This window comes from Alexandromys fortis, unplaced genomic scaffold (genome assembly GCF_014885135.2).
Source record: "Alexandromys fortis isolate MF-2015 unplaced genomic scaffold, M_Fortis_MF-2015_v1.1 scaffold_27, whole genome shotgun sequence".
NCBI classification, from domain to species: domain Eukaryota; kingdom Metazoa; phylum Chordata; class Mammalia; order Rodentia; family Cricetidae; genus Alexandromys; species Alexandromys fortis.
In genome coordinates, this window is record NW_026067952.1 from 13,047,011 (window position 1) to 13,074,335 (window position 27,325).

At 50.4% G+C, this 27,325-nt stretch overlaps 1 protein-coding gene across 1 annotated transcript; it reads right to left on the minus strand.

Moving 5' to 3' along the window:
* On the minus strand, positions 1-27,325 carry LOC126506848 (BPI fold-containing family B member 4). Its single transcript, XM_050150733.1, has 17 exons — positions 27,222-27,325; positions 25,087-25,207; positions 24,324-24,386; positions 23,240-23,753; positions 22,263-22,367; positions 21,448-21,591; positions 19,174-19,237; positions 18,771-18,831; positions 17,735-17,826; positions 15,975-16,178; positions 13,927-13,980; positions 11,534-11,704; positions 9,567-9,634; positions 7,709-7,751; positions 5,743-5,806; positions 3,054-3,130; positions 1-103 (listed from the first exon to the last, which is right to left on the minus strand). Exons 2-17 carry the CDS (start codon positions 25,196-25,198, stop codon positions 80-82), a joined length of 1,860 nt encoding a protein of 619 aa, XP_050006690.1. The 5' UTR covers positions 25,199-25,207; positions 27,222-27,325; the 3' UTR covers positions 1-79.

Genomic DNA, 27,325 nt, shown 5'->3' on the forward strand with positions numbered 1-27,325 from the left:
CTTGGGAGCAGGACAGTGTCCAAGCCAATCCTCTCTGGAGTTGGTTCTGACGTCTTCTCGCAGCATCTGCCTCTGTCTCTCATGTGCTTAGCACCAGAAGGTCCTTTAGGGCAGAAGAGACAACCCCGTGAGGAGCAGGTGGCACTGGCTGCAGCTTTGACCATTTGCTTGCCACTTTATGGGGTGAACAGAGTCAAGCAGCCTGGGGACCACCTTTCTGGACCATTATCTTGACCTGAACAGAGGATCTTGGGCAAGGTGAGGGACTCTTCTTTTTGTCCCTCATCTTTTTCAACCAAATCATAGAAGGGGCCTATGCCTGTTTATAGCCTTCCCAAATGCAGTAGACATAACTTAAGGATGTTATACAACAAAATAAATAGTGCATAGATTGTAACCCTAACAAAATGTCCAATATGAGTCTGCCTTAATACAGATAGTTGAGTTAATACATAAATATTAGAGTTGAGGGACAGCTCTTTCTTACATAAGAATTCTGATTAATAAGCATAAAGGGAATTACGCATGCAGAAAGTTGAAACGGGCAAACCCACGGCAAGAACTGTTGCTGACAAGAGCCAAAGTGAGTGGGGGGTGCGATGGGAAGCCAGATTTGTGGGCATCTGTGAGTTCCCCTACAAGGTGTGTGTGAGTCACAGTTCCCCTACAAGGTGTGTGTGAATCACAGTTCCCCCCACAAGGTGTGTGTGAGTATCACAGTTTCCCCACAAGGTGTGTGTGAGTGTCACAGTTCCTCCACGAGCTATGTGTGCCTACCAGAGTGTCAGAAAGTGGCTTCACACTGGAGAAGCCTGGCAGGAACCAGGTAGTAACAACCAGGGAGACTGCCTAGAAGAAGCTCAGTGGATTCACGGTGCCCTGGCAGGTGATAGTGGGAGAGAAAACCCCAGCCCCATCACAAGGCCATGTCAGCTCTAAGCTGAGGCCCTCCCCACAAACAGAAAATGTCACAGTTGTGCAGCCAAGGAAGTGTGAGGCTCCATGAGATGGCAGGACTCAAAGGAGACAGGACAACACAACACAATTTGAGACATCCCAGAGCAGACCCTGAGCAGGACAGAGGACATGCAGGGAAGCTGATGGAGCCGTGCACTTGGACTCCCTGCTTGATTCTGGCTGGCAAGCTCGAGTTATATAAGATGCTAACACGAGAGGAAGCTGGAGAAATAGCATACTGGAATGATCTAGTCTTGCTCTTTTTTAAAAATTTTCTTGTAAAATTGAAATGCTATCAAGACAAAAAGATAAAAACAAATGCCTAGATTTATATAAAAATGATGAGAAAAAAAAAAAAAAAAACAGTACAAAACGGCTGCAAGGCCAGGCCCAGAGCCAACCTTATCTCCAAACTTTCCAGATGCCTGTTTACACTTCCTTACAGAACTGTGATAGTTCCTAATTACTCTGGATGAATTCTAATTGTAAAGTTTAATTTAGAGATCAACACAATTCCCTTACTGGGATTTGAAGGGAAAATAAAGCACAAGTCATTAATATAAAATAGTAAGTATTTTGATATGGAAATTGTCATGCGTGATTGTTTAGGCAAGAAAAACTCATTCCTACTGTTTCAAAAAAGCTTGGGGGTAGGGGCAGCCCCACGGAGGGGCAGTGTGTGGGATCACCACATGTTATTATCTGCAAACCCCAGCAGTGTGACACTGGGTAAGAGGTCTGCCCCGCTGGCACTCAGTCCTTCTCCTAGTGTGCGAACTGTCCACCATTACCAGTGCCGCCACTGTCTAGGTCCAAACGTCAGCCGAAACCATGCTATGGTACATGGGCCATCTGCTCAGCAAATCCATGTCAGTCCCGTTCCTGCATCCCAGCCCCTTGCTTACAACAGCCATACTGTTTGTTCATGTGATGTCATGCCATTTCTCCCTCAAACACCGCGAGATGGGAACTGCTGCTCCCCACTGATTGACAGTTTTAGACAGCATCAGTCTTGGAGACACCCAAAGGATGGGACCAGGGCAGGCGCCCCTGGGGACGGTTCCAGGCCTGTACTGTTCATTCAAGGTCACTGCCACCTCCCTGAAGTACTCTCCAGATGTGGAGGGAGTATTGATCCCAGGCCAAGCTCCAGTCACAATGTGTATGTGCTTTGCACATCCAGAACAGTGCAAATACACACAGCTGTTTCTGGGGACAAATCCCCATTTGGAAGGCAGGCTTATTCAGTCCATTCTGGGAGTGTGTTCTGAGCAGATAAACTCTAAGCTTAGAGTCTCGGATGTCCCTCCCGCAGCATGATACTGGGGGGAGGGGAGGGTGCGCAGACAGATCCAGAAGGCCTACCACATTCCGAGGGCTGTGCAAATCCTTTCTACCTGGATTCTCATTTTATTCTAAAAGTATCCTACTGGCTACTGACTCCAGTGAAGGTCAGAGAAGCTGCGTAACCTGCCGAAGGCCACCCAGGTAGAGGTGGGCAGAAGTCCTGAGTCTTTGAGCCCCGTGCCCTCTGGGTCAGAGCCATGACTGAGGTAGAAATTCTAGTAAGCTCAGAATGAACGAATCTGACGAGGTGACTTCTGACTTGAATGTCCACCTGAGTGATACGCGGGTTGAACCTGGCCTACACTTCCCACAGGTTGCCTGCTGAGCACACCTGTCTTTTATAATGGAAACAAAACCCCTGAATTTGAACTTCCAGAAACCTGCTGTCTGTGCCCTTAGTCAATTGCTTCATGAGTGTGGATCTCTACGAGGCTGAGGTAGCCAGGTTAGAACTAGGACTGAACTTGTTTCCCACCTCCTCTAGTGTGTGGGCACACAGTAGGTGTTCAGTGAACTCTGCCACACTTCAGCTTGGCACACCTGCCACCACTTAGAGCCTCAGCTTTCCCAACAGAAAAAGGGGAAGCCACAGGCACCAAGTTTTCCGTTTTGTACCTTGGTCCCTCACTCTGGTACTGGGTTTCGAAAGGGAAAACTCGAGATGCCCCCACGCACACACACACACATACACACTTCCTCTCAAAGCTGATGGCAGGAGCAGAAAGGGAAAGCCCTTCCTCTCTCCTTACCTCCAATACATCAATGTCGGCATTGCTGAAGTCAATGTTGAGGATTTTGGGCAGAGGGACTCCAGAACCCAGGACAGCTGTAAAGGGGGTGGGGGAGAGTCAGGTCAGGTGTTATCCATGTGGCCCAGAGGTGGCAGCCTGGCCAAAAGCAGCCAGCATTTGCAAGACCACAGCTGTCTTTTCAGCCTCCTTGTGGTTCCTGCCCAGAAGAAGCCCAGGCTGGCCTTACTTAGGCTTGCTATGTGAAGGGGAGGATGACTTGAGCTCTCGCTCCTCCTGCCTCAGTCTCCAAGTGCTGAAATTACAGATATGCACCACCATGGCCAGTTCACGGTGCTGGGGACTGAACCCAGGACTCCGTGTATACTAGGAAAGCACTTTACCAACTGAGTCACGTCCCCAGTCCCCCCATGATGGGTTCTGGGCCTCCCCTGAGACTATTCGCATGTCTTGTTATATACAGTGCTTCCTAGACCTTAGGCCAGCAACTAGGCAGCTGCGGCTTCTGCCCCACTCCTAATTTCTGCCACTAGAGAAACTAGAGCATGTTCGTTCTGATTTTCTGAACTTCACACTTACCCATGTCAGTGCCTTGGTGACTGTGTCCCTAGAACCAGAGAACAGGAGGACTAGCTGCCGAGTGGAGAAACTGAATGATGCACGTGGGTCCCCAACATGCGAGTCGCCATGGGGTTTCGTTTGGTTTAAGATGTCAGAAGCAAAAAAGAAGGAAGAGCGTGGGATGGCTCAGCCTGGAAAGGGGCTTGCTGCGCAAACCTGATGACGTGAGTTCAATTCCCAGAACCCGTATAAGGGAGGCAGAGAACCAACTCCACACAGTTTGAACTGTTCATTCAAGAGGTTTCCGAGGAGAAGAATATTAATATGTGGCCTAGAGATCATTCTTGCGATATCTTGGTGAAGAATGAGACTACATTTTGCCCTTGTACTAAGAGTCTGCCTGAGACTAAAGTGAGGAGTTGTAGATTAATTCCGTTGGCAGAGGAAATCTCAAAACAGCCTAGTATAGACCCTGTTGTGTGGCTGTTAGTGACGACTCTAATGAAGATTTATAATGAAAAGGGGTAAACTGGGCAAATAAAGATACAAAATGGACAGACTGAGAAAAGAGGCACCTTGAAGTGGAAAGAGCTAAATCCTGGGTTCAAGTCACTGAGGCCAGGCCTGTGTCAGGGGTGTCCCTGAATGGAGGTCTAGAGTGGCCATTGAGTGAAGTGTAAAGTTGAAGCCTGGATTGCCTTGGAGACCCCAAGAGGTTAGAAATGCCAAAGTTGTGGAATACTGTGGAAAAACTGCCAAAGTTGTTAAGAGGGCATGGAACCTGCCAAAGAGAAAGAAGTATGTTGAAGTCAACAAAGCTGAAAGGAATTGAGGACATCGGTCACAGAGATGCAGAGTTTGCCCTGCTGATTTTCAGTCTTGCTTTGGCCTGGTATTTCCTCACTATGCTCCCTACATTTTGGAACAGCAATGGATATCATTTGCCATTTGTTGTTCGAAGTATATCATCTGGTTTTTTCTTTATTTTGATTTTATAGTTAAGAGGTTATATGAATCTCAGTGGAGACTTTGAACTTTGGACTTTTTAGCTTTGCTGAGACTGTGATAGACTTTTAGGACTTTTGAAGTTCGACTAAAGGCATTTTGTATTTTGATATTGTCACAAGCCTTTGGAGGCCAGGGAGCGGAATGTGGTCGTTTGAAATAAAATGGCCTCCAAAGGGAGCGGTGCTATTAGCCTTGTTAGAGGCGGTGCATCACTGGAGGCTAGTTTTGAGATCTCATACACGCTCCAGATACTGCCCAGTGTTTTAGAGCACCTCCTGTTACCTGCAAGATGTAGGACTCTCAACTGCCGCTTCTGCCTACACTCTGCCGTGTCCCACCACGATGATAATAGACTGAACCTCTGAACCGTAAGCCAGCCCCAGTAAAACGTTTATCTTTAGGAGTTGCCGTGCTCACGGCATCTCTTCACAGCAATAGAAATTCTAACTAAGACAGATAACAAGCCAGGTAAAAGGTCTCTGGCTGAGGTCTGCCCAGTGCTGATACTCCCCTCTCTCCCTGCTAGATATCTGGGGCACTTGAGGACTCAGGGGGGATCTTAAAGGTGTAACAGTGAAGAGAAAGAGTTTAGAAGGAAACACTAAATACTTGGGTGTTTGGATGACTTCACAAGTCATCCTGGGCGGGGCCTTCTAAAAGTTATTCTGTGGTTCGTAAAATTCACACACACACAATTTTCATAAGGATCAACAAAAATGAAGCCAACAACCAAACAGGAAGCAGATATGGGAGCTGGGGAACCATCCTGTTTCCTGTCAACAGAAACGTGGGCATTTGTTGCTTGCTATGTAGAGATAAACGTTGTAGTGGGCATGGTGGTATACAACTGTAATCCCAACATGTAAGCAGCTGAGGCAGGAGGATCACAAGTTTGAGGCCAGCTTGGATGAGATCCTGTCTCAAAAAAATCTAAAAATAATTCTTATTAACTTGCAAGCTTGAAGAGCATTTGCCTTCAGAGACTTAAATCACTCTATTTTAATAAAGTCCTTGAAAATGGCACGGTACAGTATAGTGTACACTCAATATATCTAGTAAGCCAGTAGTCGCTAGGTCCCTGACCCACATAGCCCCAAGAGGCTTGGACGCCCCCTCTTACCATTCATCGCTGGCATAAAGGCTAGGTCAAAGATCTTCTCAACCAGCATTTCCAAGATGAACACCTGCGGAAAAAGAGCTGCGTTCAGGCAGGACTGCAGTCCGCTCTGATGGACCCTGGAGGACCTGGGGGATCTAGAGTCCAACGTGAAAGCCTAGTGCTGCTTGAGAGAACCCCAGAGGCCACAAATGACAGTCCCTCGGAGTCCTTGACCCACCTGCTCACAGTACAGACAGAAAAGATGAGGAGCAAGGCTGCTAAGAAGCAAGAGGCAAAGAAGACGTGGCTCCTCCCCTAGGAGGCCGGGATCCAAAGCTAGCCTACACACCCCAGCTCAGCCTCCAGGGACCAGGGGAAGGCTCTGTACCTCTCTGACCTTGAACTCCCTCAGCTGTACAGTGGATCCACATGCAAGGACTCGGGGATTACGAAGGGATCCTGTCACCTGCCTGGCCTTCAGCCCTTAATCACAAAGTCAGGCCTCTGCGTCCATGAACCCTTGCTTCTGGACTCAGTCAATGCGCTTCAGAATATTGTAAAACAGAATTCCATTTATTCTGAGGCAGGAAGATTGCCGTGAGTTCAAGGTAAGCCTGGGCTAGCAAGATAAGACTGTCTCAAGAACAACAAAAAGTGTTTTAATCTGCACTAAATGTGTTTGAGTTCATTCTCCTCATCATGATTCTCGGAGCAATGCAAATAATAAATAGTCACATTATATGATCTAGGACAGATGGAGAGTACACAAAAGGAATGCCTGGCCACATAAAAACAAAACGTTACACTGTTTACACACAGGGCATGAGCATCCTGGCGACCCTGGAGCTAATGCTGATGCTGAGGGGCAGCTACACAGCAGCTCCTGACGGCTCTAGGCTTTGGTTCCCTGTCTGCACACAGGAGTGGCTGAACTGCACTACTTCATTGAAAACCAGAGCAAGTGATGGATACAAACAGCTGTCACGACGCTCTGCACAGGCTGTGTGCAGTCACTCCTGCATGGCTCGGCTACCCGTGGCAAGTCACACAAGTCACTGAGTTTGCAATCCTTATTGGAAAAGCAGGGTTCACTAACTGCCAAAGTCACAAGAATGTGGCCAGGACTAAACGAGAAAAGCTATTAAAGCAGGAACTTGATTTGAGCCGCCAGTGGGCCTGGGGACTCCATGTATTTCTACTATGCCCATGGGATGTGGTGCTCCTCCCCACTGGAGTCCGGAGACGTCTGTTCTAGCTGGAGCTGTGAAGTGCGGGAGTTTCTCTGCCGAAAACTGAGCTGGTAACATTGACGTCACTGGTGTTGGAGACGGTTGGAGAAGCTCAAAAGCAAGTGACAGGAAAAGGGATCTGCCTTTCTCAACACGAGCAGAAACCTCACCCAAGCCTAACCAAAACCAGTTCATTTGTAAGAGGGAGACGACGGAGATGAAGGGGGGAAGGAGGGCGCACCCTTAAGAAGCCTCATGTGGGGACCCAGGAGTGAACAAAAGCACTGGCAATCAGTCCTGATTCTGAGCCCCTCATGGACCCTGAAAGGCAGCTAGCTCTCCAGGACCCGAAATTTAGAAGAGAAATGAATCCAAACCTATTTCTTTTCTGTAGGAGAAAATGGAGGCTCGGCATAAGTGGCCAATGCTCACAGTCACACCTGGGTCAGTGGCCCACAAATTCCAAGGGGAGAAAGCCCCCCAAGCGCCTGGCTTCCCTGGGTCCTCCTTGTTCTGAAGAAAAACGACTTGGGTAAGGCCCAGGGTGTCAGCTAAAATGTGCAGAGCCACTGGCAGCAAGCAGGATCTGTGAGCTCACACCCTGCCCCTTGTTCCATCCCTCCTCAGTCTCCATCCATGAGAAGGGTGACAGCGCCAATGCCAGTCCCCTGTGATTAGCAACCATGCTGGGCTCCGTGAGGCTCAGAGGCACAGTCCCCTCAGAAGAGCTTTTCTGATGCCTAAACCCTAATACTTACATCGAAGTTGCCCACATTTGAAGTTCTGAGGTTGAGGCTGGTCCTGCAGTAAAAGAAAGTCACTCGTCAAGAGGGGTCAAAATCATGACTGGGAAACCCACAGACACAGTTGACCCAAACCTGTGGGAGCTCAGGGTCTCTTCACCGACAGCTGGAGAGCCTACGAGGAACCTAACCAGGGCCTCTGCATGTGGGTGACAGTTTTGTAGCCTGGTCTGTTTGTGGTACCACTGGCAGTGGAACCAGGATCTATCTCTAGTGCATGAGCTGGCTTTTTAAAGCCCATTCCATATGGTGGGACGCCTTGGCTTGGAGGCTTGGAGGCTTGGTCCTGCCTCAGCTGAACGTGCCAGGCTTTGTTGATGCTCCGTGAGGGGCCTTACCCTTTCTGAGGAGTGGATGGGGGTGGGTTAGGGGAGGAAGAGATGGAGGAGGGAAGGGAGGGGAACTTTGGTTGGTATGCAAAATGAATAGAATAAAATAAAATTAAATTTAAAAAAAAGTGCTCATTAAAAGCAGCAATGGCCCAGGACTCATAACCAACAGTCAGAAGCGTCTGTCAGCACCCACGGGAAGACTCATCCTGGCAGGACAGATTACAGGAATTCACTTTCCTATACTGAGCACTAAGAACCTTTCAGACCCCAGACTAACAGAGGTAAACCTGAAATTACGGCTTTGCCTCAGACAGGCTGTGCAATCTTAGGAACTTCCCCTCTCTGAGCCTCAGTTTCCTCATCTGTAAAGGGGATCCTGCAGGACTAAATGGGGATGGAGTCCTCTGAAGTAGTTGGAACCATGTGTGATGTGTAGCCAGCACCCTCTGTGGACACTGGCTACCTCTACCTCACTTAACCCTCACAGCAGCCTCCTGGCTGGACATCCTAAGGTTCATGCCCAGCCCTCCCCTCCCCCGCACCACCCCAATGTCCTGACACTGCACACTGTCCATGTCACCTTCCCCACTGAGAAGCCCGGCTCTCTTCCCCAGAAGTCCCTGCTCTCCCCATGACCGCTCTTCTCACCAGATCTGGCTGGTTAGCCCTCAGACCATCCTGGTTGGCCTACAGCACCACCTGTGAGTGTCCTCCATCACTGGGCTACATAAACACTGATCGTTAGAAGGAAAACTCTCCCTAACCTAAGTGTCTACTGAGAGTCCAAAATAGGGACTTATGCATCTTGAGATGGCGGTGACAGGAACCCTTATTTCTGCATAATTAGGTCAAGGTTAAACAGAGAAACTTCCAGAACCTTCCTCAGCGCCTTCACCAGAGGCACCCAATGGACGGCAGTCTTTTGTCGTGAATTTTATGAAATAGAGGCTATTGTCCCAATCTTCAGATGGGAAGACTGAGGCTCAGAGAAGCCATCTGGCTGACATCACACAGTCAGTCAGTGATCGCATCAGGATCTAAATGGTACTGCTGAACTCTAGACACAGGGCTCGGCATTCAGGACAGCGGGCACCTGGACCTGCACTGGATCCTAGCTCCACTCTGTGTGGCATTGAGTTAGCACATCCACCTCTCTGAACCTTAGTTTCTCATCTCTGAAACAGGAGAATGATGGGCCTTTAGGAAGGAGACAACACGTGGATGAAGGACCAAGAGCACCTTATTGTCCCCTGCACCCCGCTGAGCCCTGAAGCGCTTCTTGGCTCTGTGGGTTCTCTGGCTCTGTTCCTGGCACTGACCCACAGCGGGCTCAGCAGACAGGCTGTGGTCAGCTCTGCAGGCCCTCACAGTCACACAGCAGACTCCCACCCCTGCCTGGCGGCCCTGTGTGAACCACTTCCAGCAGTCTCGGTCAGGAGACATGCTCTGAGGAGCAGAAGCATGCACGCAGACCCTCTTACTTGTCCAACTTCGTGTCAATCATGAGCTTGTCCCCTTCCACGGAAAATGAGGCCAGGAGGTCTGTGTCCTGGAGGGAGGAGAGGAGGAGAACAAACACCACTGTGGTCATGCAGAGCGCTGCAGGCCAGATGCTCACAGTGTACGGCGCCCACTGGCAACCCATTCACCTTAGTATGGTAGGTCACTCCTCTGCCAAGAGGCCTGGCCTCTTCATAAGCACAATATTGCCAAGAGTACCCCAAAACCCATGGCTCGCTTTCAGAAGTCAACCAACACCCAGACTGTTTCCACTTACGTCTCTGTACTGGCAGAGTGAACATTTCTCAGAGACATGCCCAAGACTGGCATTGTGTTGACAAAGGCCCCCAAGATCCCTTCCAGAGGGAATTTTTAGCCTGTGGGACTTACTGGGCGTGAGCCACAGAAGACACAATTGGGCAGCATCCGTGCCAATCATAACTGCCAGGCCCCTTAAGAGAGGCATGAAATGTCCAGACTCCTCCCCTTCTTCAAGAAAAGTACTCACAGGAAAACTTCTCATTGCCCCACCGAAGCCTTCCTCCAATAAACAAAATAAAACAGTCTTAGGAAAACTAAAGTCTGCCTCCAACAAACTGAGGGAGTAGAGTTGGTAAGACAGTGGTGGAGAAGAGCTAGGGCCCCGGTGACAGAGGCAGGGGTCTAAGCTGGCACAGGAAGCCATCCTGAGGAAATGCTGTCTGTGCCAAGGACCGAAGGGTGTGTAGTGTTTGAGCAGATGAAAAAGGGTACGAGAGTCATTCGGGCTGTAGGGGAAGGCAAGTGCAAAGGCCCTGAGGCAGGAAAGAGGGAAGCATTGTATAAGAGAAAACAGGGTAATAGGGAGGTGAGAAGATTCTGAGGCTGAGGTGGAATAATCTGGACCGGACTAGGCCAGACTGTGTGAGCCCAGGAAGCCAGGATCACAGTCTCACTAGTACATCACCATGGCAATGTGCTTAGCCAGCTCACATGGCAGGGAGCACACACACTCACGTGGCAGGGAGCACATACACTCACGTGGCAGGGAGCACATACACTCACGTGGCAGGGAGCACACACTCACGTGGCAGGGAACACACACTCCCATTTCCACCTCTCATCTGATGATGCCCAGATAGGACATCCCCCATCCCCACTCCTTCCATAGTGGCTTGTCATACTTCAGCTAAAGCAACCATTTTCCAACCTAGAAGTATCTCATTGGTCCCCAACCCCGGAAGTGACAGGCACTGTGAAGACACAGCAGATGGGACCAGAGCACTGAATGTCTGCCTGAAGCTCCCCTCCTCCGGAGGGAGTGGTCCTTAGCATGCATCCCTTCAGGAAGGTTTCCTTAGCAGCTACCATGTGCTGGGCCTGGGTCAGGCCCTGGGAATCTGACAGTGAATGGGATCAGTCTCTGCCCAGCAATAAACTCGCAAGTTAATTTTGTTACATTAGGTTAAGACTTCAAGCCTGGGAGACACAGTGTGGGAGGGTTGTATTTCAGGTGAGCGATATGAGAACGAGGGTCTTGCTTTAGATGAAGAGTGTGGGAGGAACCTCTGCGAAGATGGTATTTGAACAGAAACCTATAGTAAGCAAGGGTATGAGCCATGCAGACACCGAGGGACAGGCCAAGCAAAGGCCCCATAGTTAAACTATGCTTGACTTTCCTGAAAGGCATTGAGGAGCTGAAATGTGACCAAGAGGAGACCTTGCAGGACTTTAGGAGATTGCTTTCCTTCAGAGGGCTGAGGGAAGCAGGGGAGAAGGTTGGTTTTCATTTTTAAGACTCCTTGAGAAGTCTTCTATAGTATGCAAGGTGACAGTGTTCACAAGAATTTCTCATAACTTGACTGACATTCGTGGGGACTGTGAGGATGTGAAGAAGACAGGGGCCTGAGAAGACCTTGTCACTCTGTCTTTAGACCCGGCTGTTAGAGCTTCACCCTCAGGCACATACCACATCAATGAGGCAGATGGTGGTCTCTACATCATTGGGCTGGGACACTACAACCTCCGAGGTGGCAAACACCTTCACCAGTGCCTTGTCATTCTGCAGCGTCACAGACGGGGGATTGGGCACCTGGATCCTGATGGTGAGTGGACGGGACTCGGGGTACTGCTGGAACACCTGTGGGTGGCACCAGATGTGTGCACAGGGTCACCAGAAGTGAGTTTTTGTCAGGCAACTTTCAAACAGAATGAACAGGGGTGAGGGCAGGTTCCCCATCACAGGAGGCCCTCACACTCCAGGAAAAGACATGGACCCACTGTGGAGTGGGGAAGAGACTGCCGGCCCTCTCTGATCCCCTCACATATGAGCACCATACAAACTACATGTGACAAGATGGACAGATCAATGCCAGACACATAGAGATGATTGGGAAATGGCTCAGAGTCAAGTGGGGTTTCCTGAAGCCTTGGGCCAGGTACAGAGTGACAGTCAAAATTTCATTAATTCAATCACTCAAACTCTGGGGCACATTTTACTTCTGGACTAGAGGAGAACACAGCATACTGTCTGTGGCCAACTGGGGGGCACAGCGCCCTTTGCACCCTTCCAGGGACGTGAAGGAAGCCCCAGGCCATCTCAAGGCAGAGTTCACCAGCAAGAACTGGCTGGGTTCCCTGAGTGCCCCAGTGAGGGCGCTTGGGCCTGTTTCTGCAGATCAGATTCCCAGCGCTAACCTGCTGAAAAGACGGGTTTATCACAGTTACTAAACACCTGATCAATTCCATGTAAAACTCTTTCCTAAATATGGAAATCAGGCACCAGACACTACTCAAACCCTTGGTGGCTTTCAGAGGGAGTGGGGAGCACCTGTTTCTCAAACAGAAACAGCCCATGGCTGGGATGAGGGTGATTAAGCCTAAGAAGACAGGTCTTGATCTTGACACAAGTGTGCCGATAGTCTTCTGTGGGAACTCTTGGTCAGTGAACAAATTCAGTATGTTCAGCTATTTAACTCACCCTGAGAACTCACCCTCAATGGTGTGAGCATCAATAGTCAGGCATTTGGCCAGCTGACTTTTCACAGAGATTTTCAGGATCATTGCCCCCAAACAGGCAGTGTCTCTGAGAGACTACAATACCTCCTTCAGAGAGACCCCAAGGCAGTTGGAACTGTGTCTCCAGATAAGCAGGGCTCCAGGAGGCCACCAGAGCCTGGGTCAAGCTCTCTCTGTGGCTCCAGCCATGTGCCACTTTGTCTAGCCTCAACTCGGTGACCACCTTGAGCCCTGTAAAACTCCGTGTCCTTGGTCTGATCTCTCTGTGCCTGGTGTGCATCTGAAAACAGGGTCTGTCTCCCAGTGAAAGAGGAGATTCCAGGACAGACTCATGAGCTGTCCAGAGCAGTGAGCACACAAACTGTTACAGTATCCAAGGTGGAGCTGCAGAAACTTAGGACTAAGGATGTGTCTGCTATTCAAATGCCAACCACACGAGGGCAGTAGCGATCACTTGCTGAGCTTTGTTCGCAATCTCTATCTCTGAGCTATAATGGGGCATATGGAAAGAGATGGGGTAAGGTACAGAGGATTGTAAATGAGTACCCTCCGCACTGTGTGGCACTTCCTACCCATAGCGTTCTTTGATGCCAGGGAACAGGCCAAGAACTAGGGTTGGGAATCGAGAGACTTTTGTTCTGCTTTTACATGGCCACTTGAAAGAGAATCTGTAAAGGATTAGCAAGAACAGCTGTTAACATCTGTCTGCCAAATGCCCACTCTGGGCCTTTGTTTCCAGATGAGAAAACAGGGGCCTGGACAGGTGAGGTCAATGGTGGTGGGAATACACCTGGGACATGCTGAGTCATGCCCAGCTCTAAACACCTGCCAGCTCCTTTTTCAGTTGTCATGTGCCTATGTGTGCCCTCACTGGATTTCCCCCTAGACAACCTGGACATATGCTAAGACTGTGTCCAAGGTCACACAGAGGGAGATCAGTAGCCTGGTATATGCAAGACCCTGAGTTCAAACTCCAATCTTACATTGTCACCCAGCCAAGGAGTGGCCAAGCCAGAAGACTATGCAGGCTGGTCCACCACCAGGGGTCAGGATCTGTCATCCTCACCCTCCTTGTACCCCCTCACCAGGATCTGGTCTTCACACCTACCCCGAACTCCAGGGAACCAGGTTAGAACCCTGCCTGAATGCAGAGACAAGGCTGTCCCCCATTTCATGGTCATCACTGTCTGCAGAGGGCTCTGGCCGTGACTTCTGTTGTCTCTTACCCAAAGGTACCATTTAAAACTTCAGAGAACTAACTATATGTTATATAGTGGCATGCGGCATTCCCCTAAGGACATAAGCCCAGCTAGAGACAAGGACATCTTAGGATAGCTCACTTACCTTGGGAATCAAGGCCCCCAGTGTGGACGTGGTGAGTGGAGGGAGATCTTCAAACTGTGGGACAAGGACAAGGCCATGTGAGTCCTGAGGTTATGAGGACAGGTAGGTGCTTAAGTTCCAGTACATATAAAACAGACAGATCCCCTAAGAAGCCACACCCTCCAAGAGTACACTCCAGACCAGCCATTGTGTAGCCCACATCGCAGTTGTGTGGCTCAATGGATGGGAGCAGCCACTTAGGCTTTCTGTCTACAAATATGGCTTGATGTGTTCATGGCAAGCCCAAATCTTTCTTCTCTGGTGGAATGTTTTAGGAATTCTTTAGGAAATCTTGGCCAAGACCATGTGCGCCACCTAGTGTCTACTTGACCTCTCTGCTATTTCCTTCTTGTCTCCTCCATGTCAGATGCCAAACAATGAAATGCAGTGGAGAGAGAGAGGGGGAGAGAGAGAGAGACAGAGACAGAGACAGAGACACAGAGAGAGACACAGAGAGAGACAGAGACAGACAGAGACAGACAGAGAGACAGAGACAGACAGAGAGACAGAGACAGACAGAGAGACAGAGACAGACAGAGAGACAGACAGAGACAGACAGAGAGAGAGAAGGAGAGAGAAAGGAAGAGAGACAGACAGAGAGAGAGAGGAGAGAGACAGACAGAGACAGACAGAGAGAGAGAAGGAGAGAGAAAGGGAGAGAGACAGAGAGAGAGAGGAGAGAGACAGACAGAGACAGACAGAGAGAGACAGAGAGAGACAGAGAGAGACAGACAGACAGAGAGAGACAGACAGAGAGAGAGAGAGATGCACTGTCTGGGCAGAGCACCAGTCACATGTCCAAAAGGGACACTTAAACACTTAAAACTGCAAGTGCTACCTACACTGGACCTAATTGGGCACTTTCTTCAGCAGAATTACATATTTTCATGATTTGGGTATTAATTTTTTTAGAAAATACCTCATTTTTAGTAGAAGCAGGATGGATGCATATATTGATAGAATGGATAGGTGGCTAGGTGGAAGATAGATAGATAGATAGATAGATAGATAGATAGATAATGGATAGTGATTGATGGAATAGACAGGTGGCTAGGTGAATAATGGATGGATGGATAGATAGATAGATAGATAGATAGATAGATAGATAGATAGATAGATGATAGATCAATAGACAGATAATGGATGGGGGACTCATAGAAGGGTGGATGGATGGATAGATAGACAGAGATAATGGGTGGGTGCCTGGGTGGATAATAGAGAATGGGTGGACTGGCTGAAGGACAGACGTTGGGATGGGTGTTTGAATGGCTGGAGGGCAAGTACATGGATAAATGGTGAATGGAGGGGTAGATGGACAGATGAGTGGGTGGTGAGTGGATGGGTAGGTCATGAAGAAGGTATCTGGAGGGGTGGATATGAATCACATTTGACAAAATAAGATCTAGGAAATGGGTGAGGCACATGTGAGCATGACTACATTATTCTGCAGCCGTTCTGGAGGTGGGAAATCTCTTAAAGGGACTGGGGGGATGGACTCCTGAGCACTACTCCAGGGTATTAGTGTTTTGTTTTCATGCTTCTTTTGATTGCTGGTGCATGCATGTTGGTCAACTGAAAGAATTATAAGTATTCATATTAAGGTGCTTACATGTGAATAGGCTTTGTCTTTTCAAAAAGTAGTGAATAAACCACATCAAACAGAGAGCTAATGCCTTCTCCTGGGACCAGAAGCAGATTACTGTGGTGCCTATGAGGCTCGAGAGAGGCTCTGGTAGACAGATAATGTGGATGGGCAGATAAAGGATGAATGGATGAATGGATGGGTGGATGGATGGATGGATGGATGAATGGATGGGTGGATGGGTGGATGGACAGAGGGGTGGATGGATGCATGGATGGATAAATGGATGGATGGATAAATGGATGGAAGGGTAGATAGATGGATGGGTGGGTGGATCACCATCTTTGGAGACCCTGGAGTACAGGGTAAATGACAGGCTAGGAAGGACCCCAAACCAGTCACTCAGTGCCCTGCTGGGCTGACTCACCATGCCATCAGTGATGTCGATGTCCAACGCGCCTTGCTTCTGCAGCATGGTCAGCACAGAGCCCAGGAAATTAGCCGAGATGGCCAACTGGGAGTTGGTGTTGTCACCCATGGGGGGAAGTTCTGGCATCTGTGGCCTGGGCAACATAGCTGGCCTCCCCAGGGGGTAGTCAATGAGGTCGCCTCCTGCCTCCCCAACTAAAGTCTGAGGAGCACAGAAAAGGCGAGGGAAGAAGAGGAGGCTGCAGTCTGGAAGAGGGTTCTGGGCAGGTTCTTCCCGATTGAACCCAAGATTCTGAGCTACCCTTATGGACAGCCCTTCGTCTGCTTAAAAGGGAAGGGGGTCATGGCAGCTCTTTCTTTATGATCAGTTGCTACTACAATTATTACAGTCATGCACACACCCACATGCATGAACACACATGCACACACACACACATGCACACACACACGCGCGCACGCGCGCACACACACACACACACACACACACATACATACACACTGTGGCACAGAACCCGTGTCTCAATATGTGCATACATCTGTACCTGCACCATCCACACTGGCCCATCCATCTCCAAAGATGATGCTTTGTGCAGTGTTCCAGCTCTTCTCTGGACTCAGAGCCAGCTACTCTGCCCTCACCTTCCTTCTGCCCCTCAGCCACCAGGGCCAGCACTGGGCAAGCCATCCTCCCACCTCTTTGCCACCCCCACCTTCCCCCACTCATTTCTTGTCACCCAGCAGGATTTAGCCTAAGGGCTGCCTCCTCTTAGAAGCCCTCACTGACCTTGCTAATGCATCCTAGTCTCTGCTTTAGGTACTGTCATGGTGCTGGCCTGTAATTGCCAGTTTGCTTAAAGGATTCTCATGGCTTCTCCTAAGTAGACCAGAAATTCTTTAAAGAGAGGCTCTGTCCTAGTCCCTGCTGTGCCTTCAACACAGGACCCAGGCCTGGCAGCACGCCTCTCCAATGGGCATGTGTGTCTGTGCACATGTTGCAATGCAACTACGTGACATGGTTTGCATCTCTGTGCTGAAGGCTCCGGGGAGCATCATGTCCACATGATCCAGGCTTGGCCTGCCTACAAAGGGACCCATGCACAGTGAGTACCAGACCCATGCAGTGCTGGAGGAGTTGCTCAAACCAGCCCACAAGATCCAATCTCCCAACTTCACCTTCAGTGAAGTCAGGTTCCCCAGGTTGTCACTGACCACCGTGGGAGTGTTTGTACTACATACAGAAAACAGCAAATGCTGCCAATCAGAACTTTTGAAAAAATCATTAGGAGCAGGCTGTTAGCTACATACCAGCATGCTAAGGGCCAGTTGTTTATCCAGCAGACCCAGGTTCCAGCAGCTGCAGACACCAGCAGCTGGGTCCCTAGGTTCAGAACCCAGGCATGCAGTCACTAGCTGTGTGACATTGGACAAGTGGAGCCACCTCTGTGTGCCAGTAAACAAGTCTCGCACTGTGGTTCCTATGAGACTGAGCTCATCAGCAGGAAGTACTCACTGGGATGTGCCTGACTCCCAGGAAGCACTGAAGAGTGTATGAGGATGCTTCCCAGCTCTGCCCTAGGTCTCTAGTCCACAAAGGGCCCTGCTCAGATGTTGCTTACAGCATGCATAAATGCTTCGTGTGTGTTTCTGTGTGTGTGTGTCTGTGTCTGTGTCTGTGTCTGTGTGTGTGTGTGTGTCCCCATCAAGCCCATAGTAAGCCACACTAAACTTTAGGGAGAAAGTTTGCAGCCCATCACTTACATTGAGATCCAACTCAAGGAATTCCCCAGTCACCAGCGGGAGGCTGGAGAAGGTGTATTGCACACTTCCAAGTATCCCCAGAGGCACCAGAGCTGCAGGCAAAGGGGAAGGTCACGTTTTGGTTCTCCTCTCCACCAGACAGTCACACCTCCAATGCCCCCACACCTATGGATGTGTTATGGGGTGGGGTATGGACCAAACAAGGCCCCATGCTTCAAGGCAGAACCAGCTCTGTTCCAAGCCCAGCTCTGACTCTTCCTTACTGTGTGACCTCAGGCAGGTTGCTGCTCTTCTCTGGAACTTACTCTCTCCTTTGTAAAGTGTGTTCAATGTCACCTCTTAGATTTGTGGCAGGGTTGGGGGAGAAATCCCAGTGTGGATGAGCCCTGTGAGCTGTGTAGTGCCGTGAACCAGAGCACGCCTTGTGCTGTTTGGTCGGATCCCCATCACCCTGACAGCTGGCAATAAACCCTTTGTCTCCTGTGCTTCTTTTCCTCATCTCAGAAAATCATCCTCAAACTGCCTGATGTCCAGGGGACATGGGCTCCCCAACAGAGAGGGCTCCACTGTGTGACTGCGGGAATTCAGCACTGAAGCATTGTGGGTACTGCCATGTGGATTATGCAGCTCCTGTGTGCACAGCCATACAGGACTGGCTTGCTTTCAGGAACGATCTCCAGGAAATTCAGGACTGGTGGTAGCATTGAAGCCTGGTCCTCGGGATGGGTTTGGTGTCTGTACCGATGCCTTTGAGAGAATGAGGAATCTCTCCGATGCCATAGCTGCCAGGGTAGAGCCAGGCTTCCATCCAGGATTCTGGCTGCTGCCTAGACCAGGCCTTCCGGATCCTAAGCAGTGCATGGTAACAGCAACAGCCAGCGTGGAAGGCCTGGCTATTCTTTTGAAACTGCTGGGGCTTACAGTGACTGCCCACCACCCTGGGCCCTCCTCCCAGCTGCTGCAGGGCCCCTGGGGCTAGACACTGATGAACAGGCATCAATAGACATTGTTCACACCACAAAGAGGGAAAACTTACAATCCACAAGACCCAGTTGGTCATTGACAAGACCCAGGACCACGTCTACAATGGGGCAAAGCTGTGGAGAGAGACATCAAGGGCGCTCAGGAGGTACAAAGCTGGGGAGGAACATTTGCCCCAGCATGGTGGTAGAGACAGAGTGACTGCTGTCTGTGGGCCCTGTCCTCACCACAGCCCAGGGGAGAGGGATCTCTCTTTATTCCCATCTTTAAGATGGGAAACAAATTTAGGGAGGTGTTGAGCTCTGTCACACAACAAGAAAGCACCCCAGCTGGGGTCCAGAGCCATGAGTGCTCAGACTGGACCTCCCATCTCCTCACTCACATAGATGAGCCATTCCTGACTCTTTCCATCCCGCTGGGCCACCTGTCTGACTCTGGAGACACAATCCCTCTCTTACCAGGTCAGGGAGGACGTTGGCCAGCACTCGGTTCACTAAGTTGTCCACCAGGTTGGGGAGAAGCCTACAGAGGGAGAGGCAGGATGAGGACAGACTCACAGGCATACACACCAGTGTCTAACTCCATCTCTGAGCACTGAGAGTCCCTGGACCCTGGACAGAGGGCTCTCCCTAGGCCTGCCCACATGGGCCAGCAACAAACTTACTTCCCTCTCTGCCTCTCCTTTACTTTCTCTCTTTCTCTACCCCATTCTCTCTTCTTTAACCTCTCTTCTATTCTCCTCATTCCTTCCCTCCCTTCTTCCTTCTCTCTTCCTTCCTTCCTTCCTTCCTTCCTTCCTTCCTTCCTTCCTTCCTTCCACAAACCAAGATGCCAGGGCTCTGTTTTGACAGAGAGTCTGAGGCATCCCAGATTCCTAGCTGCCTAGACCTTCCCTCCAACTCGGGTGGTCTTCTGCAGAGCTAAAGGCTTGTCATCTTCCCAGGGGACAAATGAATTTACTACTTTATCTAAGCTCACAGCATGGCATCTAGGACATTCCATGTGCTCAAAAAAACATTTGTGGAGGGGACAGAACCCTAGCAATAAAAATAATCACACACTCAAAGACAGGTAAGTGGAACTGAAAAGCTTGGGTGGTGGGAGCCATTTAATAGATCAGGAAGGAGGTCAGAGTACTGACCAGAGTGGGTTCTCAACGCCCACCTGAATCCCAGCTGGTGAATGACAGAGACGGGTTACACACACAGATGGTGCAGACACAGGTGAACTCGGTCCTTAACATCATTCCTGTTCTGCCCTCACATTGACCCTGGGCCCCTCCCCAACAAAGAACCAACTGTCACTTCTCTGCCAGGCTGTGGGGCAACATCCTAGAGAAACACCAGCTTAGACTCCTCCCCAATGCTTGCTGTGCACCTTGGTCCTCGTTGTAGATGGATTCACCTGTCCTGGCTCTCCTGAGGTCACTAGGAATATACACAGGGGTACACACAAGTGCACATGTACTGGTGTGTTGGAGACATTGTGCCACTGATATAGCGATAAACAGACAGGCAGACAGACAGATAGACATAGATATATAGAGATACCTATTCCCTTATGATAAGTGATGAGCTACATTAGACCTCCCATAAAACAACATCTATAGACAGCATTTCATATCACAGAAAAAGATGGACAAAACAGGGAATGGGCAAATGAATGACAGCTCATCTCGGAGCAGTAGGCAGCCTAAGACGTCAGACAAGGGCGCTTTAGTGTTTGAGTGCAGAGAAGTTACCCAGGTGAGTAAAGGGAAGGTTTTAGAGCAGGCACCTGCTTGCATGGAGAAGTGGAGGAGAGCCACACTGGTGTCTGCCTGAGGTAACTCAAGGAAGCTGGAGGGGGACTCAATGAGTGGCCGTGTCAGCTCTATCTGCACCTCTGTCATTTAGCATTCTGAACGATGTGGATGTAAAGTCTGAGAAGGTCTGTACTGTGAACCCTGGAGCCTTGTTTGTCCTGCGCCCATCCATCCTAAAGCACGAGGGGAAAGCTACACGATCAGTGGTTTGCAATTCTGGTTGTACAGTGAGTCTATCCCTCCTAGAGTCCACTTGAGATGAGGCCTGGGGCAAGGAGCCAAGGATTAGTGAACAAGAGAGAAAACAGGGAATAGGGACACTAAGGACCGAGGGTGTGAACAGAGAGGCATTCTGCTCTAAACTATCAGGAGTGTGCCCTCATCCAAGGTCTCTTAGGCCTGGGGACAACGTGCTGACCAACGCAAGAATGCCTGACAGCCCTCTAGACAGGAGAGGGGTTTGGTCACTTTGTAGAGAAGATGAAAAAAATCTCACATATGCCCTCAATCTGGGCTCATTGATTACAACCTGATGAGCAATTTCTCCAGGGATTGGGACACTCAAGGCCACATAAGCCCTCTTGGATACTTCCCTAAACTGACAACAGGTCAGATTCTGTGCCAACTGCTTTACCCTCTTTATCTCAGTTCCCAAAGACAGAGTTTACCCCATTTCACAGACTGAGAATCCAGAGCTCGGGACCAACAGAGCTGTTCAGGGTCACACAGCAGCAATGGTATTGAGATTTGAATCTGAGCAGGTCTCTCCTGGGCTCCAAAGCACAGCCCTTGAATTGCCACCAAGCAGGTGTCAGCCAGTGTAGATGGCTCAGTAGGAGTGACCTCTGTGTGGGGCCATCTTATTTCCTGGCATGGGTGACTGTAGTGCTCTGCAGCCCTGCCCTGTGCCTCTCCATCTCATACTCACCCCCGAAGCAGTTTGACTTTGATGCCCCCCAGGAGGGTGTCGCAGCGCTCAATGACCAGCCGTGGGTAGCCTGTGCGGTCCATGGTCAGCCGAACTTTGGCTGTGATGTTTACCTCCACTGCAATATCCAGGAAGCCAATGAGGCTGGAAGAGACCAAGGGACCAATGAGACCATGAGCCACTCTCGCCACCAGGAGTCTTGGCATTCTGCAGGCCTGTCAGGAATCTGTCACCTCAGGTTTTAGCACTGGTTCTTTCTGAAATTGTGTCTAGGGGACCCAGACAGTGCTACCCTACCACCTCAAGGCAGTGTGATAAACCTCCCTTGACCTCCGCCAATGAGAATTTTAAAATCTGGGAACAGGACTTGGTATAAACTCTGGTTTGTAAGGTAACCATCCTGACTTTGTAGACAGGACCTCACCCCATGAGGAAATGACACTATGCTAAGGCCCAGCCTCCAAGGTCTGTATAATAGGTGTCTAGGAAGGCACTCTGACTGTGCAGACAACCAGAAAAGGAGTGGTTTTGCTACCCTGGGCAAGTGAACTCAAGAAGACTCAATGGCATTAGGAGGATTGTCTAAGTTTTGGAACCCAAGCTATTCCCTACCTCCAGCCTCCAAGACCCTAAACACCACCCTGGGCTGCATTTCCTGCTGAAGGGACTGAAGGCTGACTTGGAGATCAGTCACTTGTGTCCTCCCTCCCTGCCCCTCCCACCATGATGGATGGAGCAACCATACATGATGATGATAAGAGACAGCTTGCCCCAGGTCCAGTGTCAGGGACCCCTTCTGAGCCAAGAGCACACACCTCTTTCCGTTGATGGCCACACGGGTATAAAAGCTCAGGTAGACACCCACACCAGGCAGGAGCCGCACAGACACCCGGGGAAGGGTAAGCTCCACAATACGTAGCCTGTGTGCAATCAAAGAGGTGAGCTAGCAACTGCTGCCATCCACTGCCTCAGAGCACCCTCCCTCACTGCTCTTCCTCTGCTCCCCATACTCTGTCCTCCTACCACAGGGATGCCTGAGATCCATGGGCAGAATATAGAGTTCAAGGGAGGAAACGCCATGGCCCAGCATCCCACACCCGGGGGCATCTGTTTGCACATCTGTGCCTTTCATTTCCTTAGAATCTTTTGCAAAGACACTGCTCCCTGCCAGATCCTTCCTGCACACTCCCCAGACTCCAGCCAGGGTCCTCAGGCATGAAGCCACCCGCCCTGAGCCCCAAGCTGGTGAGTCCCTCATTCTGTACACTCTTCCTCCCCAGCAGCTCCTGCCAGCCCTTGTGACTGTGTGAAGGATTTTTCTTCGAGCCCACACACCTCCCTGGCCAGCAAGCTCCCTGGGACTTTGTGCCTGTTTTCAGGTCAACATGTCCCTCACATCCTAAGAGCTCAGTCTATTTGTTGAGTTAAATATCTATGGCAGGGAATCTGGCCATGGCTGGAATCATAATGTACTTCATTATGAGATTAGAGCATATGGTCTACTAGATATGTCACACGGTTTTAAGTCCTTGGCTTTTTCTTTTCTTCATAAATTGAGTTATTTGACCATTCTACAGACCAGTAAATTGTGAATCAGAAAGGTAAAAAGAATGTCCTAATGTCACACACAAATAAAAGAGACATTGCCAGGTCTAGGCTTCTAGCCTCTTTCGTTTGGACACTGCAAACTGGGACCTGCCAAGGTGTCCAGTCCTTACATCTCCTCGGATAGCCTCGGTGCATGGTCACCCGTTTGTGGCTAGCAGTCAGTAGGCAGAGCTCCCTTCCTTACCCAGTGATGCCTTGAACAGTGCTCAGGATGCCTCCTTCACCCAGCACACCAAGCACACCACCTCCTCCGAGAAGTCCTCCGTCTCCGAGGAGACCACCTCCTCCGAGCAAGCCACCTTGGCCTGCCAGAATGCCTTCATTCGCCAGGAAGCCTCCACTGCCCAGCAGGCCTCCGGGACCAAGTGCCCCAGTGGCCACTCCGGCTGGGATCTCTCCAGGCCGCAGCTCGCGCCGGTGGAGCCGGCCCACAGCAGATGTGTCTGCTGCAGACCTGTACCGCCCAGAGTTCCGGTGGTAGGCATAGTCTGCATGGCGGTAGTCCTCATGGCGCAGGTCCCTGAGGTTCCCGTCAGGCTCCAGGATCTCCCCATAGCGGTATTTGCCCCCCAACTGAGCAGTGTTGTCGTTCTTCTCAATGTGCCCATATCTGTAATTACCACCAAGCTGTCTGCCATTGGTGTATACTGGGGGGGGCTCTCGAACATGGAAGTCGTTGTAGGGGACACCACCAACACCTCGAGGAAATTCAGCTCGTCTGTAGTCATCATAGTGGTGCTGACCACCACCCAAAAGGCCACCGCTGCCCCCCAGCAAACCCCCACCGCTGCTCCCTCCACCACCCAACAGCCCTCCACCACTGCCTAGCAGCCCCCCACCGTGGCTACCACCACCACCACCCAACAACCCTCCACCACCACCTAGCAGCCCCCCACCACTGCTACCACCACCCAGTAGCCCCCTACCATGGCTACTACCACCACCCAACAACCCTCCACTACCACCTAACAGCCCCCCACCATGGCTACTACCACCACCCAGCAGCCCCCCACCATGGCTACTACCACCACCCAGCAGCCCCCCACCACTGCTACCACCACCCAGAAGCCCCCCACTACCACCCAGCAGCCCCCCACCACTGCTACTACTGCCACCTAATAGGCCTCCACCCAAGAGGTCACCACCACCTCCTCCACTCCCACCACCAAGCAGGCCCCCCAAGAGACCTCCTCCCCCACCACTGCTCCCTCCACTTCCACCAAGCAGCCCACCCAGGAAGGGCCCACCACCATCACCACGGGCTTTACCCAAGGGCACCTCCCTCAGGGCGGAGCGGAAGGCATCGCTTGTCTGTATTGTGCCTGAGATGGCTGTGGAGAAACACAGGGGTCAGCCCCGGGGCTCCCCTTCCCAGTCCCCAAGCACCACCTCAGAGCATCACTCTATTGTGGGGTCTCATCCATCCCCCCGCCCCCAGTTTAAAAAAAGCAGCAACAGATCAAGAAGACAGAGCAGCACCCAGTGAGCTCATGTCCTGTCTTACTGCTGTCCCTCTAACTAGGTTCCCACATCATTGGGCCAAACCTTGTATCCTCACTGGAGCCCTGGGCAGAGATTGGGTCACAGCAGGTCCTCATTTCTCAGGGCACAGAGTAAGGATTTGAGATTCGGAGGCACCTGTACCTGAATTTCTGTGCTCTGGGGACTACACAGGTCTCCAGAAGTCATCCCATTAGTGCTCCATACACCAGTCCTCAGAGGTGAGGATAGATCCACCCACTTTCCAGATGAGGAAACTGAGACTCAGGTTGTATTACCAGGGTTTGAATCCCAGGAAGGCTGGCTCTGGGGCCCAAGTTCTTAACCTCTGCTCTCTACTACCTTGAGAGGATGAGCTAGTGCCCAGAAAGTGGCATGCAAGAGAGAAGGGAAACTCCAGCCCAAAGGGAAGAGGCCACCCAGTCTCTAGCCACGGAGTCTGCTAGCGTGGAGAGTACCCAGGTACTGGAGAGCTGCTCGCCTCCCCTGCTCCTCCCATCCACTCATGATCCCCGTGGGGATTGGACTCACCCCTGCTCAGTACATCTTTTGTAACTCTGAGGACTGTGTTTGTGTCTTGAGGTGTGCCACACACAGCTGCCACCGCCAGAGCAGCCACACACCACGCGGTCCACATATTCATTTTGCTCTCCTGCTGAAACACAGTGTGTCAGCACTGTGACTGTCCTACCATCCATCCCTTTATCCACCCACCCATTCATCCATCTGTCCATCCACCCACCCACTAATCCATCTGTCTACCCACCCACCCATCTGTCTATCCTATCCATTCGTCCATCCGTCTACCCATCCACTCGCACATCCATCCTTCCTTCCATCATCCATCTGTCCTCCTTGTCTTTATCCACTCAGTTCTGGTCAGCAGGCAAAGATAAGCACCCTTGGCCTAGGAGTCACATGAGAATCCCAAGACCCAGAGACAGGAAACTGACCAAGGTTACACAGTAGGGCATAGCCCAGAATTCCTGACATCACTTTAAAATTGTTCGAGGGAAAATTGATCTAGTGGCAAGATCACTCATTAAACAAATGATCCCAGAGCATGGAAATCTATCACCCAAGGTGGAATTGAATGATCGAGCTGTAAGGGCAAGGACGGGAATTTCAAACCAAATAGCACTCTGGCAGCTAGCAGCTCTGTGAAGGTCTCCCATCTACACATCCACCTACATGTTCACTGACCTGTTCTTCTCCTCCTATCCAGGCATCCTTTCAGCCCTCTATCCACACTCCAGTCTAGCCATTAGCCAAAGAGCTACTAAGTTGTACACCATTTACCAATACACCCTCCTATCCTTCTATCTATCTGTCCACACTCCAATCCCTACACCTACCTACTCTCCCGTCCATCTACCCATGCATCCATTAGTACATTTACCTCCCACCCCCGCATCTCTCTTCCTATCTGTTATCTAAGCAGCTAAACCATCCGGTCATATATCCATCCATCCATTAATCCAACAGTTCTCAATCTTGCTAATGGTGTGACCCTTTAGTACAGTTCCTCACATTGCAGTAATTCCCAACTACAAAATTATTTTTGCTGCTGCTTCATAACCATAATTTTGCTACTATTATGCACCCTTTGGGAGATAGAGGTTTGTCAAAGGGGTTGTGACACACAGGCTAAGAACCTCTGCAATTCTTTCATCCATTAATCCAAAGTCTTCCCTCCCTTAGAGCAGTGGGATCCACACCATATGCATAAGACCATAGCTTTGGATCAGAGCCCTGTAGATCTGACCTTTAGGCAAAAGACTTTGCCCTTTTGGACCTCTAATTCCTAACCACAAGCATGAGGCATCTAAGCCACACAGGTGGTGCTTAGCAATGGGCGGTTGTTGTTTTAGGACAGTCTCCTCCGACCCTCAGGAAGCGATGAGCGTGCTGAGGTGGGTGAGGCCTGACTTCAGCTCGGATGGCAGCTTCCATGAAGCTTTGGCAGCCTCCGTGACCCTTGCCTCCTTCGCCCACTTCATCTTCCCAGGCTGCTCACTCGTCTGCCTCAGAGCGCCAGTGCCCGACAGTCTCCCTTTCTCCCTTTGCTGACTTCAGCGCCTTCCACGTACACACTCTCCTCTCTTTAACTTGTTCCCACCACTCTTGAATTTCACAAAACTTCTGAGCTCCGTATACCCATCTGATCCCAGGAGTTTGGGAGATACTCCTTTCTAGTATTAAAAACTTGAATGTCCAAGAATGCTTTCCTGGCTTCCTCACCTCATTTTGACCCCTTGCCTAAAGAACTCTCTCTCTCTCTCTCTCTCTCTCTCTCTCTGTATGTATTTGTGCAGAATAGTGATTGTTGGGAGTCATTTTATTTACATTTATTCCTGGGTTTCATTGAANCCTTTCATAAAAACAAAAACAGACAGCAGTTGAGGCATTCCCAGCATCAGCAAGCAACTGGATGAAAAGCTCAATAGGGTAATAAAGGTCCCATTTGGCTCAGACTCCTGGGAAAGCTGGGCACAGCTTTTGCATACGTTCATATGTCCTGATTTGGGCTTATTTGCTGTTTTCTTCAGCTCTGACCATTGGCAGGGCTTCCCCGCAGGCCTACAGTGTGGGATTTCTCATCCCTCACGAGACCTCAGCCTCCTCTGCTGCCCTAGACCTGTGACAGGGAAGGGATTCCTACTTACCCCCGATGGGTTGTACAGTCAATCCTGAGAGATCTGATGCCCAGGCCTCTGCTGTAGGCTGAGTCTGGCCACAGGTCAGCCTTATAAAGTGGCCACAGTCCAAA

Bases quoted from the DNA above. Each gene is read 5' to 3' on its own strand.
- LOC126506848 (XM_050150733.1), bottom strand. From the start codon at position 25,198: ATGAATATGTGGACCGCGTGGTGTGTGGCTGCTCTGGCGGTGGCAGCT. The intron at 19,238-21,447 runs GTGAGTATGAGA...CTCCCTCTGTAG, and splicing joins AAAGTCAAACTGCTTCGGGG to GCTTCTCCCCAACCTGGTGG. The intron at 16,179-17,734 runs GTAAGTGATGGG...TGTGCTCCTCAG, and splicing joins TCCTTGAGTTGGATCTCAAT to ACTTTAGTTGGGGAGGCAGG.